We start from the raw sequence: 20,617 nt of genomic DNA, 5'->3' as shown, positions 1-20,617 counted from the left end.
AATTGTCACTGTGAAATTTAAATAAGTAAAATTTTATGTTTGGTAATGAAAAACCGTTCTGCATTTTGCTAGGTAGATGACTGGCTGCACAGTGTATACATTAAAACCTTGTCTTTACCCTGGGAGTATCACTGCAGACTTTAGGTCATGAGCTTCTTTCAGATGATCTGTAGACAAGAGACATCAGTCTTAGCAAAGTGACATGACCCCTTGTCCTAAAGGTCAATGTGGGTATCTTGTGCCAGGAGGCAGTGCATTTTGTTGGTTCTCTCTTACATATTGTGGGAGCTCTGAAATGCAGTAGAAATACTCCACACCAGAGGCCCTACTACTCCAACTCAGAAAACAGCTCTGGGCCTCAGTTGTGTTTAATTTATTGCAAGGGCTACTCTGGCCTGTGGAAACAGTGCAGACAGGTACAGTGAGAAATGTTCTTGAGACCAATTGACTTTTGGAAACATTGGCTAGAATTAGAGCTTCTCCTACAGAAGTGCTACCAGAGTGAATTTTAATCATTCCTACTTTGCTTGTTGGAACCACTTTCCCCAGTTCAAATATGCAAAGGTAGAATCTCCCCCAGAGATGTCAAGGGAAAGAAGATGGAAGAAGCTGGAGTGCTAGCCTGGTGCTGCAGTGGGCTGCAGGGTCCCTTTCCTTTTTGAACACTAAGCACTTGTCTTAAAATGATTCCTCAATGAATGTGAAGGGGTTTTTACTCTGACAATAGGACAACATTTGGCAGCTGTGGCAGTATTAGGACCATTGAAGGACATCTTTGCCATAAGCTGTGTGAAAAAAGGGAGGAAAGATAAGAGCCCTTGAGTGACAGGATGGAGTAAGAAAATAATGAAAAGGTTGATGTGGTACAGCAGCCTAGTTTGTTTGTCAAGTATAGCAGCACTAACAAGGGAAATTCTTATAGCCTTTCCTCTGAAGCTGAAACCTGTTACTTTGACTGCGTCACCACAAGCCAACAAATCAGTGACAAATGTAAAATTAGCGACAAATCAGTGACTACAAATGTAAAATCATCTTTTTCAAGCCATTTAAGTCATTGTTATCTGACACCATTATAAGCACCTCAAAAAGCCACAGTTAAACTCTTGCATAAGAATTACCAAACAGTCCACAAGGCCTCTGCAGGACTGACATTTTCCACATGTTTATTGTAGTAAAGGGCACAAAAAATCCTTGTAAATGTATTACCACTTGCCCACAGATCATTAGGGAGGAGAGAAGCTTTCTCCTGCAACAGAGTGTTGATGTGCTCTGTCAGGATTTTGGACCCTTTACACTAAGAGCAAAATCAATATTGTGTACAACAATGGAAATAAAATTAAAAGCATCAGGACTCTGGTCTATACTTTGCAAGAGAAATTGTTTTACATTAATACCTGTATAATAGGAGGTATACTTGAACAATGGCTTAATTTGGGCAGATTTGTAAATAGTTGACCTACCTATTGGGAGAATTAAAATTATTTAATAAAGTTACTTATTTTCATAAACACTCATTTCAGTTTTGTTTTTATAGTTGAAATTTTGGACTGCCTTTAAATTTCTTTTGTTTCAAACCAAACTGTATCCAGGAAAAAGCTTAATCTGTTTTACTATGATGTTTTAGCTTAGGCTTTCTCTGCTCAGAGTGCTTTTTCAGAGTGTCACTACAGTTTGACTAACACTGTATGTTTATTGTGTCCTCTCCTGTGCAACATTTGTGCCTCTCAGGTGAGTCATTGATAACAGAGGTTGAGCCTGGTGCCTCTGTAACTTCATGTACGAGCTATTCCTGGAGTTAGAACTCTCAGTGGAACTAGACTTAGCATGCGCTAGTGCAGAGTATATGTGATTTATGTGGAAATGGTTTAAAATATGTACTTACATGATAGAAAAGTTGATAAATTTACAGAGAAAATCCTTTTTTAGCTACTCTTTTTATTTTCATCAGGATACTGCTTGGATCACTGCATGTGATTTCCTGCCTAATCTGAAATACGTCGTGGCTGTAACTGAAAGCACAATCATTCTCTGGGACTATAAATCAAAAGAGAGCGAGGTATTATGTTGGATCAGACAAATGCCAAAATGAAACCTGAAATTTGATCAGTTCTTTGTTTCCAATATACATTCACATCCCTTTGGTCAAACAGGATAAAGACTTTTCACTTTTGTTGTTGCATTAACTCAGTGAAACAGTGGAATTCACACTAAAGGAGGGATACTCTCTACATACCAAATGGGATTATTTACGTATATTAAAGATTTGGAAGAAAAAGAAAAATTTTACACTATGATGCAAACAAACGCCCAAAGAATTTCTTTTCCATGTGTATCTATTGCATAGGTCTGCACCTGTGTACCTAAAATGTGTGCATGGGCATACATATATCTCAGAATCTATTAAGAATCAAGGAACAGGTTTCACAAGGAATATAACAAAAACGCTTTTTGAGGTAACTTCCTGACCGAAAGAAAATATTTCTTCTTATCCTGTGTTTTGTTCAGGACTTTCTAAGATAAAAACCATTTTGATGTTAATAATGTGTGTCCAAATTGTTAAAGTTTTCTTTAATGTCTTATGCATTTTTGCTGACACATAGCTTTTTCTTCCTGTTCCTGGAACTTCTATTGGAAATTCCAAGTTAGCTGGGATGATGAGGAGAAGCAAAGTAATTATTTTTGGATAAGATGTTTTAGGATTTTTTTTCCAATATTAAAATGTTGCTTCCCAAGCTCAGACAGGTCAATTTAAGTCTTTTTGCCAATCTAATCGGACTTCTTGGAGGAGGGCTCAAATATTTATTCTCCACCTATTATTCTCCAAGTTCCGTCATTACCTGCAGTGAGAGCTGCAGGTATTCTGTTGATGAATAGGTGAAGCTTTCTTTCAAGACCACTGAAATAATATATGGACAGTCCTATCTCTGTTATGTCTCCAATGTTTACAGCATTGATGCAGTTAATTCCTATGGCATGTGAACAGTTCCAGTTTACGTTGGCAAGGATGCTTTAACCAAATAGCAGATGGAGTCAGGCAGTAGAACCAATAAACAATGTAATGCAGGTGACCCTGAATCCCATTCCTGGGCCTTCTAGCAAAATGCCCCAGTGTCTTGCAACTGGATTCATTCCCACTATCTCTGTGCTTCAAAAATTGAAACACCTGCCCGTATTAGTACACTTGACACTCCCAGGCTGCATTATTAATTAGGACTCTGTTATAGATTCTTCCTATGTATTACTGCTATATTTTGTGGTTTGAATTGTTCTTTAATTTGGTTATTTCCAATTTTCTTGTAGAGAGCATCTTAGTTTTGAACTGGAAACCATATACAGTCTTAGCAAATACATCATCTCACATAGTATGCAGAGATCCTTCCTAGAATTTGTAATTAATACTTTTTCACTGAAATGTGCAAAGCTAGCTGTGAAACAAAATCTTGCTTAAACCTTTAGGATTTGCTTTTAACTCTACTTTGTCATTTCTGATACCAAGAAACAGAAAGCACAGGGGCAGCTTGAAAAAACAAAGTCAAGATTTCAATGCTGATATAGCTAGATAAGCATGACAGATTCAATTTAAGGGCCCTCATGCAATATCTAATAAACTATCTACCACATTCCACAGGGCAATGGCTTTGTCATCAAACCAATGAAAAACTGCCTGCTCTGTGTTTGTACGGTGACTATGGCAGATAACCTGGCTAAGGATACCTTCTTAATGGGAGATGATAAGGGTCATGTTTATCTGCTTACTATCACCAGTGATGACTTCATAATGAAACAATCTAAAGCTGCGAAAGAATCACAATTTAAAGTCCTGGACTCTGAATTTTTTGACATGTAAGTTGCTTGTGATAAAATGTTATTAGTCTTGCATTATGTTTTGTTTTTAATTTGGGTTTTGTTTGCCCTAAGTGGAGGATTAGCTTCTGTTTCTAAATTAAGCCCATCTAACTAAAGAAAATAACTTTTCAAACTGCAGTAAGTATGATTTTCTTGTTGTTGCATGAAAGAAGTGCCATCATTTTCAGTAGAAGATTTTACAAGAGATCTTACAGCTCAGAGGATGCAGAATACAATTCAAGGGGAGAATTCACAATTGCTGTTAATCCAGTTTGACAAAGGAACAGCTTTATTGTGCCCCATGAGATGGAAGCAGGATTGTGACTAGAAAAAAGCATGGTTCAACCTTGACTTTCTCTCTGCTTGCATTTGAGCTGGAAGAGTGGTTCTGTATGTGCCCTGGATATTAACTGTTAGCACTGGTTGTGTATATAATCTCACTGACAAAACCCCTGTGCACCTGTGGACACATCACAGTAGTTGCTACTGCAGCCTAATGACTTCTCCATTTATATCCCTAGTCCTAAACGCAAGCTACATGATGACTGGGTTGGGAAGATTAAGTATTTTCCTGCCCTAAAACGTTTTGGATCCTGCTCCACAGACAGTATTAATTCATTTGTTTTGGATGACATAAAGCGACTAGAGGACCACTTGTAAGTACCTGACACCTTCTAGAAAACAAAGCAATGCCTTTTCTATTAGCATTGCTAATAAAAACAAAAATACAGTCATTTAAATGCTTGGATATTTTTGTGTACTAGCTCTTGATGTAGGAGAGGACTGTCCATATATGCTCAGTACTCAGAACCCTTAAAATATGTTATGTTGACAGTGTTGTCTCCTCCAATTTCTCCTCAGCAAGCAAATTTTAGTCAGAAAATTGATTGGTTTCTTGCACATATACCGTGTATCCATTCATTTAAAATTTATACCCAGTCAAAAATAAACTCTACTAAATTTCATTTACAGTTTTATTTTCACAAGTTTGAGTTATACAAGATTAAACCAAGAACACAATTTATTCTAAGGACTGTGAAGTGGTTCTACTTGGCAGCAGAAAAGAGGTTATGGCCTCCTTATTTGTGCCAAGTCCTAATTCATATGGCTCATCAGTGCTATTAGCTATTAGATTTAATTGATTCCAAGCCTAATTAGTCTGTGAATTTAGAAAATTTCATAGCACAATTAAATAATACAAATTCAATTTGATGTAAGAAGGACCTATAAATATTATATAAATAGAACTTTTCCTTCAAATGTTTCAAAAGATTGTAAATATTAGATCAGCTTCACAATTCCTCTTTGAGGTACATCTAGAGAGAATAAAGATTTTTAAGGCTAGTAGCTACAGTTATTATAATCTGGTTTATTTCTTGTGTAACACATGCCATAAATATTCTTGTTTTTATTCTTGAATGAATATAGTAACTTTGGGTTTTATAAGTATTGCATGTCTGTTGAGGATGGGGAAAGTGAACTATGAAACACTTTTTGATTGTCCAAGGTCACATATTGTGTCAGTTGAAAAGCTGAGAAATCCTGTTTGCTTTTGTTGGGAGCTTTGGAACAATAGAATTAGTTTGAGAGAAAGAAGACTAAGTCTACAGAGCCAAAAGTCTAGTCAAAAGAGTAGATGCTACCATTATATGCTTCAAAATAGAACATAAACTTCAACTATTTTGGTAGTTCTTTTTCATTTCACACTGGCTATAGTTGCATCTTGAAACGCAGTAAATACATATCTCCAAGCAGTTTCTCACAGTAGATAGATGAAATTATATTTAGACAACTGAAAAATTACACAGCTGTTAAAATGAAATAAAAAGTCCTAAAAATATCTATAGATCAAACCACTTGGAAATGTCCATTTAATAAATAACTAGTTTAAAAATATGATTTATTGGTTCTAACAAAAGAAATTTCCCCAATTAACTTTGTAGCAAGGAATTGTTTTTGTACTCCAAGAGGGATGCAACACATCTTCTCTCTTATAGGACTTAAGTTTGTTTGTCAATAATGGTGAACAGCTACAATATCTTCTTGTAAAGTATCTAAAAAAGAGAGGTGTGGATATATCACAAGGTGCTTCTGTTGCAAGGCTATGGCTTGGGCAGGACTTCCCAGTGCCAGAATCCCTTATTCCCGTTGATCTCGAAATAGTATCAAGACTGTCCATTGAAAAGCTAACTGGCAGTTATATAGAAGTATAAAAGGTGAAAAATCCTAAGGAAATCTGTTAGTCATACATTTAAATCAATTAATAGTTATTTTGTCCTATCAAGAGAATTAAGACTTCTCTGTTAGAGTTCTGGAAAGAAATCTTTTCTCCCTCTAAACAATAGGAAGCAAACAGCCTTTTATTTACACCTGCCTAGAAATAACAAGCTCTTTCATTGATTCCTCGAAGTTTCCAGAGTCTTTTGTCAGATTTATTGCCACCCCCATTTATGGTTTTCATTTAGAAAGTATTCTCCTTTAGTTCTGTACAACTTATTTACACTGACAGTCATTGTTTCCTGGGAATGGAAGGTGTTAGCCCTGCTGTAGCTACATCCAAAATCAATAAAATACTCATTAGTAGCAATGGATGAAACTTGGAGAGACAAGCAGAAGTTGCTCAAAGGATGGGTTTAGAAGGGACACTGAGTCAATTTCAGTCTGTGTTGGCTGTTTGAATTCCCATGAATGTAGTAGAATAACTGTTGAGCTTCAGATGCTTGTGATCTCTTCATGCTGACATACAACACAAAACAGATCATATAAGGACTGTTCATTGTACAGTACATTTGAGAGAAGCAGGAGAAAAGTAACTGCACTTACTAAATGTAACACTGAGATCACAGCAGACCTCCATATCTGAAACAAGCAAACACAGTTTCTTTGGTAGTTTTCCTCAGTGATAATCTGCTTTAAGCACACAAACTTGTGTGCAGCTTACTTTGGCAACAGCTACCATTTTAGGAGTCTGTTTGGAGTTTGCCTGTTAAAAGATTCAGGTGTGCAGATCTGATATTTGTTTCTTTAATGGAAAGTGCACTCTGTTCCTGTTTTGTTGATGCCAGTATCACTCTAATCTCTGTTGCAACTCAATTTGCTTTTAACATGAGATTGCATACATTATGCAAACAGCTATTCTGTATACTACAGAAAAATAAGGCAGAATGACTGTATACTGTATTTTCCAAATATTTCTTACATGATTGTTTTATTAATTATTGCAGACCTGTTAAGGAATTTTCTGTCCCGAAAGGAGTAAATGCCTTCACATACTGTGGAAAGGCAAAAGTCATTGTCACTGGAGGTGAGTACTGGGTTTTTTCCAAGAGCTTGTTCTTGGAAATTTTTTTTTTAATTCGCGTCAAATAAGATCAAATAAAGCTGAGTTAGAGTCTTACGAATTTTAACAATGGCTTCTGCCTACAATTAGAGGAAACAGAGGTCTTGCTTTTAATTTCTCTCAGCCCTTGTCTGAAGAGATATACTTCCTGACAGGAATCTGTCAAGGGCTCCATCTGGGTTTGATTCAAGTATCATTTATATAATAACCAGAAGAAACAGTACACTCAAGTACTCTAAGGTATCTTTCCAAGTCACCGTGGCCTTGACCAGGTTACACACGTTATTCCTTGCAGTATCAGCAGAGCTTCCACCCTCTTACTCTTCCACCATCCTTTCATATCTTAAGCAGTCACGTTGGCCCATCTTACTACTTTCCATTGGTCTCTCTGGTCGTCTTTCCCCAGAGTGTTACTGTTGGTTCTTTCTCCCAAAGCAGACTGCAGAAATGGCACTCTTACATCCACTTCTTCCCTGTTAACCAATAATTCTACGTGCCTGTCTACTGCCATGGTCATGTTTGATGCTGCAGAAATGCTGCTGGAGTATGGCAGCAACCTTGTTTATAAAGTCTGTCTGATAGGGTGGTGTCCTCAAGTGACATTGATGCTGCTTTTCTTCAAGTCTTCATTGCTTAAAACTTTGTTAAAAATTGCAATAGCAAACATAATAATTCTTACATCTATATATAAGGAGAACTAAAAAATGGCCAAGACTCTGTTGTCCAGCCTTGATAGTATACATGACAGTATATGGGACATAATGCAATTCATGTTTAATTGTAACAGTTTACCAAGAGGAAAACTGTGAAAGATATCAAAGGAAATATCTGGCAGTTCTATTGATTTTCTAGACACAAGATTTAAAGGAAAAGCTGTAGAAGAGTTTTAGTGAAAATTTGGAAGTTTAGCCTTGGAGGAGGTACTGTTTACACTGATTACCTTGTCACAAAAAAGTAGTCTGAAGAAATTTATTGATGACATAAAGTAGGGAGGTCCTATTCAACAAAATGTGGTCACTATTTCCTTACAACAGGAGGATTTTGCTGTAATAATAAAGCCAGGGTAAAGTGTCTGAAAACAAAACAATGTCACAGGAACTAGAAAAAGTTTCTTTTGCACACTGAAAATTCTTCTTCCAGAAATAGCAGAAGAGAAAAATCTGGATAAACTTTCTAAGAAAATTATCATAGCTGTGGTAGACCAGACCAAAGGTCTGCCTAATGTGCTCAGCCCACTTTGTCAGTGACCAACGGTAAACACTTGTGACACAGAAAAGAAATAGGACAATCATGCAGCACAACTTGCCCTAGGTGCATGTGCTGGTTCTGTCTTGCTGATATGAACCACATTTGAGAAAGACAGTTGAATATAGAAAAGTATATAGAATATCAAAAAAAGGTGCGGAAGGGGACCCATAATAATCATCAGGTCCAACTCTTAATAAATGGCCCATTAACTTATTGAAGTCACAGTCTTGGTGTTTATAGCAGCAGGCTCTAACCAACTGACCTAAGCTCTAAAATGCACCATTGTGCAGAGATTTAAAAAATATATTTTCTATAACCTAGAAAAATAACAATTAACCAGGCACGCCATTGATGTCTATTAGAGCAAAAAATAGAGCAGTGATATTCAAGAAGAGTCTTCTGAATTGCAGTTGCAGAAAAATATTCTCAATTTTAAATGGAGCTTGGATTTTTGAAAAAGATAGATTGCATATTTGTTTGTGATGGTTGGAGGACAGACTTAGAGTGCAGGAGCTCCTATCCCACCTAAACAGATCCCTAATCAGGATGTTTTAGAAGCAGATGACTTTTCTCAACACTGAATTCTAATCTGTTTTGACTTTGACTGTGCAAAAGTACTGGAAGTACTGGAAGTACTTGAGTTGGAATCCTGTCTTGCTTGTTCACCCACCATCCTTCATCTAATAATTGAAGGGCATCCTCCTGCCTCTCACCCTCATTCCCAAAGCTTAGCCCTGCTGCTTCCCTTGAATAAGAAAGGAAATTATTCCTGAGCTGGAGTCCCAGAGCACAGTGGGAATGCCTGTCCAAAACAAAGGGTGGGGTCATCTTGTTAAATTTCACTGTGAAGTTAGATCAGTCAGGGCCTACTCTGAAGCTGCACCCAGAATTTAGAATAATGCTACAGGTCTTGAGAGACCCCTCTACTGAAGCCTTCAAAAGCTGAGCTTTAGCATTCTGTGCTCTGTTAGTAGAATACAGTGCTCACAATGGCACAGCATACCGTCAGGCTGGAGCACACTATGTTTGCCTCTGTATCTTAAAAGTCATCTCACTCCTGACTAATTGAGAATTGCACGTTGATGTGTTTGATGTCAATTACTGACAGATTTAAACTATTTTAAATGAACATAAGCTAGTCCTGTTGAATAGGGAGCTTGCAATTTTACCTGTAATATACTCTAAAAATGAGAGACCATAACGGGTAAATAATTCAGGAATCATAATATATAGATTTCTTGGTGATATGTTCAAACATTTGTAAAAGCTGTGTTTATCTGTCTCATTCAGCAATTAACATAAAAGAAAAATCTAGCCTTTGATTGCAGGTAGCTTCTAAAGTATTCAGCAGGGGTAAATCTGCTCAACATTTTAGTAAGCTCTAACTTAATGTTATTTAGGCAGATCTTTAAATCACAACTGGAATGTTACATACTGTGATGAATTATCACTGACTATTTAAAAAGTCATATTTTAATGCAGTCTTCCATCATTTATTTGTATTTGATTATGCTCATGAGTTTGTCAGTACTGTGACACAACCTAATTTTGTCTTCTAGATATTTGAAATTTATAAAAATGAATAAGATAAAAACAAACCTGGTACTGAGTTTGCTTTTCATGCTTAAGTCAAGATTTCAGTCAGTAAAATGATAAAAGACTGATAGCGGCCTAAAATATGGAGCCTGTGGAAGTTTAAAATAACTTATCTATGTAGCATTTGCATTAATATTACACTGAATGGTAAATTAACATGGTTTTCTTCTTATTCTGTATTAATTTCAATTCCAGCTATGTCTTAATCATAACTTCAGGGAATGACTGTAGTTAAAATCAAATTAGGAATGCATATAAAAGCAGGAGATGATTAGCTTTAAATGATACATCAACTTCTAACCCTATTAGTTCTTCAAATCTGTCTGTTTTCCTGTGAGCAATGAAACAGAAGAAAAACTATTAGTGATTTCTAAATCTAACAGTTACAGATTAAGACTGATACAAGGAGCTAATCTGTGCTTGTTCAGTTTCCTTTGTGAATTCCTGGAACAAGCAAAGCACATTTTCAGGAATTCCCAGGAATCCCAGTGATAGAAATCACCAGAACTCCTCTAGCATTAGCTGTCAGAAGCATATCAAACTCTTTTCTGTGATGCCATCTAAATTTAAGAAGAGCATACAAAGACAGACAAGCACAAAGAAAAAAAAATAAAACAGATACATTTGTCAGTATGAGTTCCCCAGATGTCTGACTGTTCAGAAGAGGCTTTGCACACATTATAAGGCAAGATTATTTTAAAGACAGATTTGAAGGAAAGACAAGTTCTTTTAAAGGGTAAGGAGTTTTCTGTGTGGGAGTGGCAGCCTAGAAAGAAACCAGGATGTATGTTTTTCATTTACAGTCTTTTGAGGATGCCAGGCTAAGCCTAATATTTCCCATTCAAGTATGTTATTTTTCTCAGGTGGATTTCAACACCATTGAATGCAGACATCGCAGCAGGCTTGTAATACCACACAAATTGCAAAACTGTGTCAGCAAGAGACAGTTTGACAAAGCATCACATGTTCAAAGAAAGTATTTGAGTCTATAACATCTAGCTAGAGTAGAGCTGTGGTTGTAGAATCTAACTTCTAAAAAACCCCTAAACATTTGGTTTTATAATTGTTTATAATGAAAAAGACCATACACAACTGAATCTGTTTTGATTTAAATCACTGATTTCACAAAATCTTTTAAAATTGCTGTTGAATAGATCATCTTCTTCAAGCTTTTCTTGAATGTGCTTGGTACCCAGACTTTCTGTGTCAGGATTCTGAATCCTGGAGGCATATTTGGAGCATGGAGAGAACAAATGTTCCAGGAAATGTTCCAGGGTAGCAGTGAATCTTAGGCCCAATCTGGCATTAGTCCAGAAAGAGAGAAGAGAGAACATCAACTATAATAAAGTCTACCATTATCTCCACATCAGTAAAAGGAACTAAAATGAATCCACTATTTCACACAAAAAGCAAACAGCATTTTTTAATGTAGGGAGAGGTTTTCTTCCCAAATGTCACTTGATCTTCCTGTTAATATCTGAAGTAAATTACTTGTGTTCGTGATTCTACTCTTAAAAGAAACTCTGTGCCAGAACTAAAGGGCACTATCCTCCCCTTCAGTCACTGCTGTCACTTCAGGAATATAAAGAACAGAGCAGTTAGGAAGACTGAGAAAGGTTCTGTTCCTCAAAAGTGCAGTCAGCAGCTACTCAAGTTGATCAGATATTGTCAAAAGCTTCTTCTCAGTTCTCCATCATCTTCAGACATGACAGTTTCTATCTGGGGCTGGTAAGGAGTATATTGTTGGAGCAATGTCTGTTCCCTCTGATATTAACACCAGTCTCACCAGTCTCACTGGAGGCTTCTGTCAACTGTATTTCATGTCCTTCATGGGAGGTCTGCAAGCTGAGTTTTACTCCCATGGACTTGTTTCACCCTAAACCCTGACCTGGTCACAAGAGTTCTGCTAATTTGCAGGATATGTCTGGAACAGCCTAACACAAATTCTGAGGAAATGAGCAGGGATGTCAACAACATTTTGAAGTTTCCCCATCCAAAAGGGCTTCATAAACCATTTGTGCATTTGTAACCCATTTAGGCTACTTCCTGCCATGCTTACAGCACATACGGATTGTCTAGGGTACTTTTGCCTAAAAAAGAATCTCTTCCCCTTGAAGTTTCAAGCCAGTCAGCTACTTACATGTGGCCTTCCTTTCCTGTGCAGAAGTTCTCCCTCCATTGTGCTGGTACAGCGGTTTGCATAGTTGAATTCTCAGTCACACTTGTGAAATGTGCTGGCATAAATCAAAATGGGTTTCTGTTGTAGCTATTTTAAGAGTAGATCTTTCCTTCAGTGAGCCTTTCTCATTTAGAGAGAAGCCACATAAACAGTGGAATCAATTTAACTGGGAGAACAATACTGTTTAATGGAGGAAAAGGGAGATGGGCTGCTCCTAAACAAATCACATCTTGCTGCATTAAGAAGGAAAGGAATAGATTTCTGTAGACAGAAATGGAGGGACTGACTAATGACAGTAGGTTGAACAAGCTTAAGGAAGATTATTAACATAATTGAGCTGAGTGCTTAACATAATTGAGCTGGTTCTCTTGGGACATATACTTCCTAGTCTATGGGGTTTTTTGCTTTTTTCTCTTCAGTTTAAGCTGAGAGAAAATTAGAACTCAAGCAGAAGTTTAGACAAAATGTGGCTGTTTCATTTATTGTGTGTCAAAATAAACTGTTCAGCTAGATGCATACAATTCGTACAATTGCAATATTTTCCAGGAATTGAAAGTTAAAATACATTTTTAACATTCTTGTGTTTTGAAATATTTATGGAAACTATTAGCAAAATAGTACCAAACATTCACCTATAAGACAATCAGAGATTATTCCTTAAATTGTAGGCAAAATCAAAGTTTGAACATACAAATAAGTATTAAATACCTAATTCTCATTTACTTTACTACTCAATCATCAGGAGTTATTTTTTTCTGTCTGCCCTCAAATTTCATGCCCACTCCTTTCTGGATGTTCACATTGTGTCCTAGCTAACTGGACACAAAATTTTTTTGTACATTTTTCTAAATTACATCATTGAAAGAAATAAAACATGAGCTCCAGTTGTATTTCTATTAAAGCAGTCTGCTCCTCTGGGACTAGTCCACGTAGCCTCATTCAGTGTCCTTGCCATTCCTTTAGCAAAATAAAACGGCTTTGAAAAGCTAATCAATTGTGCATTTTTAATATGTGTTTGTTAAGCAATGAAACATAAGCTGCAATCCAGCCCTTAGAATGGAAAATTCACATCCTTATGTGGGAGTAGTCTACCCAAATGAAAGGACAGAATTATGAACACTAAGCTCTCAATTAAAAAGCTTATTTGTAATACAAGTGGCTATTCAATCTTTCTGACTATATATTAATTTCTTTCAGGTAATGACAGAATCCTTCGTTTGTGGAATCCTGTTGTTAATTTTAGTCCTACGGGGAAGCTAATAGGACACAAACATGGTATTGTGGAAGTTGTGACAAATGAGAAAGATCAACATGTCATCAGCCTTTCCTGTGCAAAGGTAAAACACTTTTCTGAGCCTCAAGAGAACAGGGCTGGAAGAAGTATCCAGAGAAGTCCAGGCCTGTCAGCCTAACCTCAGTGCCCCACAAAGTTATGGAACAGAGAATCTGGAGTGCAATCACATAGTACATACAGAACGACCAAGGGATCAGGCCCAGCCAGCACAGGTTTAGGAAAGGGAGGTCCTGCCTAACTAACCTGGTCTCCTTTTATGAGCAGGTGACCCACCTGGTGGGTGAGGGTAAGGCTGTGGATGTTGTCTGTCTGGACTTCAGCAAAGCCTTTGGTACTGTCTCCCATGACATTCTCCTGGAAAAGCTGTCAGCCCGCAGCTTGCACAGGTGCACCTTTGCTGCGCTAAGAGCTGGTTGGATGGCCGGGCCCAGAGAGTGGTGGTGAACGGTGCCACATCCGGTTGGTGACCAGTCTCTAGGGATGACCCCAGGGATTAGTCTTGGGTCTAGACCTGTTCAATATCCCTATTGATGATCAGGATGAGGGGACCAAGTGCACCCTTTGTAAATTCACAGACAACACCAAATTGGGGTAGTGCGATCTGCTGGAGGGGAGGAGGGCTCTGCAGAGGGATCTGGAGAGACTGGATTATGGGCCAAGGCCAACAGTTTGAGGCTCAATAAGCCAAGTGTCAGGTCCTGCACTTCAGCCACAGCAACCCCAGGCAACATTACATGCTTGGGAAAGCGTGGCTGAAAGCTGCCCAGCACAAAAGGACCTGAGATTGCTGGTCAACAGCAGCTGAACTCGAGCTGGGAATGTGCTGACATGGCCAAGAAGGCCAATGGCATCCTGGTCTGGATCAGCAAGACCAGGGCAGTGATTGTCCCCCTGTACTCAGCACTGGTGAGGCCACACTTCAAATCCTGTGTTCAGTGTTGGGCCCCTCACTTTAGGAAGGGCACTGAGGTGTTGGAGCGTGTCCAGAGAAGGGCAATGAGGCTGGTGAAGGGTCTGGAGCACAAGTCCTACGAGGAGCAGCTGAGAGTGCTGGAGGTGTTTAGCCTGGAAAAAAAAGGAGGCTGAGGGGAAACCTTGTAACTCTCTACAACTGCCTGAAAGGAGGCTGTAGCCAGGTGAGGGTCACTCAGCCTCTTCTCCCAGGCAACTAGAAATAGGACAAGAGGAAGTGGCCTTTACACTGTGCCAGGGGAGGTTTAGGTTTAATATCAGGAAGAATTATCCACAGAAAGGGTTGGTAAACATTGGAATGGGATGCTCCAGGAGGTGGTGGAATCACCATCACTGGAAGTGTTAAGAAACAACTGGATGTGGCACTTAGTGCCATGATCTTATTGACAAGGCAGTGCTCGGTCAGAGGTTGGACTTGGTGATCTTAGAAGTCTTTCCAACCTGAATGATTCTGTGAAATCAATGTTATAAATTGAAGTAGGATTCTATTTTTGAGTAAGTACTTCTGATAGTAATTATTTATCACTTCATTTATTTTTATAAAAAGACTTTAGCTTAAAATTTCCAAAATATTTTATGTTGAAGAACAGAACTAGAGTGGAACTATTTCACATATTATCTTTACAAATGTGACAAAAGAATGCTTACAATAGCAGATAATAACATTTTGATAATTTCTGTATTACTTTAGCAACTGGCAGATTTAAAACAGAACTGTAATCGAATGCTTCATTCAGTAGTGATCACCTGCAAAAATTTCCTACAGTTCTTTTGCACTTCTCTCTTCCTCCCAGCCTACTAAATCCATAGGTGGAGTTTTTCTGGTGTCTCTATATATCATGTTCAACTATTGAATCTCTTTCTAACCATTGTCTTTTACAAGGCTTACTGTTCCAAAGCATTGACCATAACCAGGAATGCTAATAAAATCAATAATAGCACTTATTCCACCAAATATTGCAAGATTCTGCTGGAAAGAGATGGGTATATGAGAAGGGATTGGTGGAATCCTAGTGTTATTTGTATGATTTGTCAAAATGAGACTTCTCAGGAGAGAATAAAAACTTCTATAAATATGTGCAAAAATAAGAGAGAAGCCCCTGAAGAAGTAGTTGTGAATGGCTATAGTACTCTTTGAAGGTGGTCCAATGCAATATTTTTGATATTTAACACTATTCGACACTATCCTTATTAACATCTACAATAATGGAGTGGTACTAAGGTACTAAGGTACTAAGGTAGGTACTAAGTACCTATAGGTACTAAGAAAGATGGAAACAAAACAGAGTTATGCCAGACTGGTTAAAACTGCAGGCCTTGAGCAGAAGTAGTAGAGTTTAGAATGATCATTAAAATTGAAGATATTATTATGGCAAATAGCGCCTATAAATCAATGAGGACCTAATGTAATTAGTCTGCTGAGGTATCCTTCTATCTCAAAGGTTTCCAGATCTTTATTGGGTTATGTTTTGCTGAACTATTTGTCCTGCCCATGCCACTCCTCTGCTATAATTGCTTACCGCTGCTCATTGTGGTGGCAGTAAATTCACTTTTTTAACCTTATCCTTAAAAAAAAACCCGCACATTTCTAAAATTAATACTAGCTGAAAATAAATTATCAAAATTTCCCATCTTCACATAATCCTGGAGCCATAACCCTTCCCGCTTCCTCATTTCTATAAATCCATACTTGTCTGTTCTGTAGATATCTCTGTAGCTTTGCTACAGGCATACATTACTGTGAATTAAGGAGGGTTTTGGCAGATAGCCTCAAGTTATATGTGTAGGAAAAATGAAGTAAGATGTAAGACATGACTTAAGGGGAATGAATGAACATTAAAATACTTATGAAAAAGCAATTGAGAATGAAGCCCCTGGGGCAGTAAATACAGATCTTTTGAGGGCCTTTCTGGGCTTTTCTATGATTCAATATGATGACTTATGAGAAAGCAAAATCTATTTTAAAAGTCTCTAAGTATGTGGACATGTGATCTTAACTAAATATAGTTGAGTAGTGCCAATGACATCAGTAAGACCACTTTTAGCTGCAAATGAATACATGAAAGTTTGTTTTAATTAAAAGCCATACGTGTTTAAACAGTACAGTGAGTTATAAGGCTGAAATTACACTTTTCAAAAAAAAATTAAAAATAAATAGACTTTCAAGTGTCAGATAAATCTTGTGGTCATAGTGAAAATTATATCAAAAAGAAAGAATCCTTCAAAGAGGAGTCTAAATATAAACTTTTGAATAGAGTGCTTATCACCCTGTACCTCAAATATATAATCTAAAGAAGATATATGGTATACCAAATAGCAGAAGGAGGTCAGCTATAACAGGATTGCTTCCAGCCTGCTTAAAGCACATTTGTGTTTCACAGTCAAGAACCAGAAATTATATAAATGTGTGCATTTTCTCAAGGAACTTATAATGATACTTTAGCATTTAATTTGTTTCCACCTAAAAAGCAGAGACCAGCTTGCTTTTTAATCTGCCTAGCATAAAAAACCGAAATAATTTTCTCTGTTTTGTTTCCGTCTTTCAGTGACTGTCATACTAGAAGCAAAGGAGAAGCAAAATAAGGACAGTCTATATATCTTTACTGAAAATAAATTAGACACATATCAATGATCTCATAGAAGCATTGTATCCTAGCAAAACAAAATCTCTTTATAGAGATTTTACGATAAATGTATGACGGAATAGCAGAACTAGAGGAAAAGCTTAGGAAAATTAAATTAACTTTTTTTTTCAAAACCTTCCCCAAACTGAATTTAACCTAAACCATATCAGCTATCCATATTAAAATAAAAAGGTTTTTATTGTGCCACTTTTAACTAAAGTTGCAAAATAAGGTGAAAAGTTGGGAGTAATTTTTTTAAATTAAGACCTGCAGTTGTTATGATTGTTACATAATTGTTACATTTGAAGATTCAGACTGATTTTAAACTTTATGACTATTTTTCTTGAACTATATTGAAAAGTTCCTTGTCATTGTAAAGATATTTTTGAGCAATGTAAAATGTTCTCACAAGAATGTCTCTGAAGCCTGCATGCAACTGATTTATACTATGGAGTTAAAAGTAAGGGATCACATTGGCTTTTGGCCTCAGATTTGTGCTTCAGCAGTGCGTTGCAGTCTAAAGAAGTATTGACTGAATTAAGGGCTCAAAACCTGCAGTGAATGGTCTAAAGATACCACAAATCTTACACATCTATTACGAGAGTACTAGGGGATTTATTTGTTGTTGTAAGCCTTAGTTCCATACTATAGAACACAAATATATATTGTGGTTTATACAAAAATGTAAAAATTAACAAATCTGAAACCGTGGTTTCACACTACTAGTGAAAAATATTAGAGATCATAGGAGATTTGTATTATAGTGGAAGAGCTAGTTTAGAAGATTCTTAACTCTAACAGTGTAAACATACCAGAGCATTAAAAAGAGAGTAGATCCCAGGAGAAGGGGAGAGAGGCATCACTGTGTTAACTTTGTGAAGTAGATTCCAAAAGTATAGATCACTCAACAGGCCTTGGCTCTGTGCAAGCCCAGCTCAGCAACAACAAAAATATCTCTATATTATCAGCCTGTGTTCAGCACAAATCCAAAACACAGCCCCATACCAGCCACTGGGAAGAAAATTAACTCTACCCCAGTCAAAACTAGTATGCTTCACTAGGTCAGTTCTGGTTTTGTCAGCAAAAGAAACATGTGAAGAGTGCGGTCTTCTTCTTGGAACAGACTTCTCAATTTACTCTATGGCATTTTGGGCAGTATGCAATACAGCTTTCTGGAAAGCATTAAAGAAACCTCTGTGAGATTTAATCTAACTGAAAACAAGTTGCCCTGAGCCAGTAATAACAAAAAAATTACCACAACAATTAAGGAACTATTTTGGAATTTGAATTCAGACAATTGTTCTATTTAAGAAAATTAATATTTCTTTAACTATTCCAGCACATAAGCATTTTGTGCGCTCCGACATTATAAGAATTTCCTGATAGGACTAATTATTAGTAAAAAGTTGTCAGGCAGCTATTAAAAATTTTCAAATTCTCCTATCATAAAAATTCAACTTAGTTTTTTTGGCTTATAACATAAGAATTAGGCAGAGACATGGAATTGTGTATAATTTCTGTATGCCTTTTAGTCATATGAATTAATATTTCCACATTAGTGACATTCAGGTAGAGGGGAGGGCCAAGGCAGGAATTTTCATATTTCCGTGTTGCTGAACTTACTCCAGAGAAACAAGTTTGTTCCTGATCTCCCAGTTTGTAAATAACTTGGGGATAACAGTTTGCATAGGTACAGTTACAGCTGTAGTCCACAGGCATGGCTTTTTCTTCAGCAGTTCAGTTATGTGAATTTACAAGAAGAGCTGAAATATTGACATGATCTGTGTGTTCCTAATCATAGGAACATTCTCTGAATCTTGTGTTGAGATTTCCCACAATCACGATTGCATGTTAAATTATATACCACAGACCAACATGAACTACATTCATCACAATTACACTTAGAGTGTGTCTGTCTTGACTTACAATTTGGTTGAAAATATTTCCAAAAATAATTACTGTTAAATTTGTCTGAGGATATTAACTCATCCCTTGTGTCACTGTACCAAAATACAGACTCAGGTTTGCATATAATACATGGACTCTTTGCTAAAGTGTCAGCATGTTACAGGCATACATTAGATTATTAGCATAAAAGTAAAAGCATATGGATATGACTGTAAATGCAAATGTATATAAATCTTTGATTGGAATAATTCTGCAGAAGCCACTAAAGCAGTTTTCTGGAAACATTTTTTCTGAGATGACTGCCAAAGCCTATCTCTAGATTTATGATTGCAATACCATTGATATTTATCATTTGGGAGCTATAAAAAGAGGAATGAGTGATTATTTCCTACTGTTAGAACTATTTTACACCTTTTCTCTACTAAGTAAAATAATATGGCTTATTCAAGAACTGAAGCAACATCTTTTTTATTGACAAAAATGCTGGTAGAATACATTAAGTCCTTTAAAAAAAGCGAGCTTTGGACTTGGAATTACAGCTAAGCAGCATCCTCAGATGCTTCAAGATACACTCGATAGACAATGAATTATGACATCAATTTGATGTTTCAAGCAGGCAAGACAGGATTGTCCTATATGAAAATACTTGATCTGCCACTAATGCATTTTTCTACAAATACCAGTACTCTAATAAAAATTGCTATAGTTGCTTGGTTGGTTTTTTTTCCTGTTGGGCCAAATAAACAGAAGAATTACTTTTACAGAGTATATGGTAATATGAGAACAGTCTGTGGGGTAAAGAAATAATGGAAAACTGACCTGATGCTTCAGCACAGGTAGAAGAATACTGCATAGGAAATCTCTTCTGTGTTTATTGTTTTCCTCTCCTTCATGTGACTCAGTCCTTCATTGCCCCTGTCTCTCTATAGTTTGCCCATTCTTATTTTCATCCTGCATCAAGAAGCATTTATTACTTCATTTTTTTTATTATAGAGCTGATTGAATGCATTCAGGAAGAATCAAGGGGAAGCAAAACCACTTGTAGGCACAGGGGCTATTAAGTCTGGAGATGTGGCAGGAAGCCAGCCATTATCTGAAAGATGATCTTACACTCTGTGGAAACAAGGAGGTTAATGCTGATGGCAGAGACCAGACCTGACTAGCCATTCCAGACTGACAAGAGCTATTCCAAGAGGAATAGCTCTTGTACTGAAAGGCTGTGAAGCAGTGAGAGCCACTCTATCTCAGTGCAGAGTGGCGATTCAAACTTGAACAGTGGAGGCTACAACTTCATGTCTTGCATGATTGAGTTGTCAATGGAAGTCAGAAAGCCAAAATTTACTTCATCAGTTGTCTCATTGATTTTACTAGAACATCTCCAGTGGTTGACTTTGACCACTTGAGTGAGTCAGGAGGACAAGATTTGAGCCTACAGGCTTCAATTCATAAAAACAAAGTTTTTTTTTTATCAGTAGAGCTGATATAAGGAGTATATTCCCAGTCTTTAAACCATGGTACAGTATCATTTGTAAGCACAAAACCCTTGTTTTAAACAAGTGAAGGCAGTGTTCTTTGGGTTTTTTTTTTTTTCTTTTTAAAAGTAATTTCAT

At 37.0% G+C, this 20,617-nt stretch overlaps 1 protein-coding gene across 1 annotated transcript in view; it reads left to right on the top strand.

The window, feature by feature from the left end:
- Positions 1 to 20,617, top strand: part of WDR64 (WD repeat domain 64) — a 66,015-nt gene that overhangs the window by 14,890 nt on the left and 30,508 nt on the right. Inside the window, exons 8-12 of the mRNA XM_038133488.1 lie at positions 1,949 to 2,056; positions 3,629 to 3,843; positions 4,368 to 4,502; positions 7,071 to 7,150; positions 13,407 to 13,546. Coding sequence (XP_037989416.1) covers positions 1,949 to 2,056; positions 3,629 to 3,843; positions 4,368 to 4,502; positions 7,071 to 7,150; positions 13,407 to 13,546 — 678 coding nt within the window. The remainder of the gene's footprint in view (positions 1 to 1,948; positions 2,057 to 3,628; positions 3,844 to 4,367; positions 4,503 to 7,070; positions 7,151 to 13,406; positions 13,547 to 20,617) is intronic.

Source organism: Motacilla alba, chromosome 3 (genome assembly GCF_015832195.1).
Source record: "Motacilla alba alba isolate MOTALB_02 chromosome 3, Motacilla_alba_V1.0_pri, whole genome shotgun sequence".
In the NCBI taxonomy this organism is placed as follows: domain Eukaryota; kingdom Metazoa; phylum Chordata; class Aves; order Passeriformes; family Motacillidae; genus Motacilla; species Motacilla alba.
This window is presented reverse-complemented; position numbering and strand designations above follow the sequence as displayed.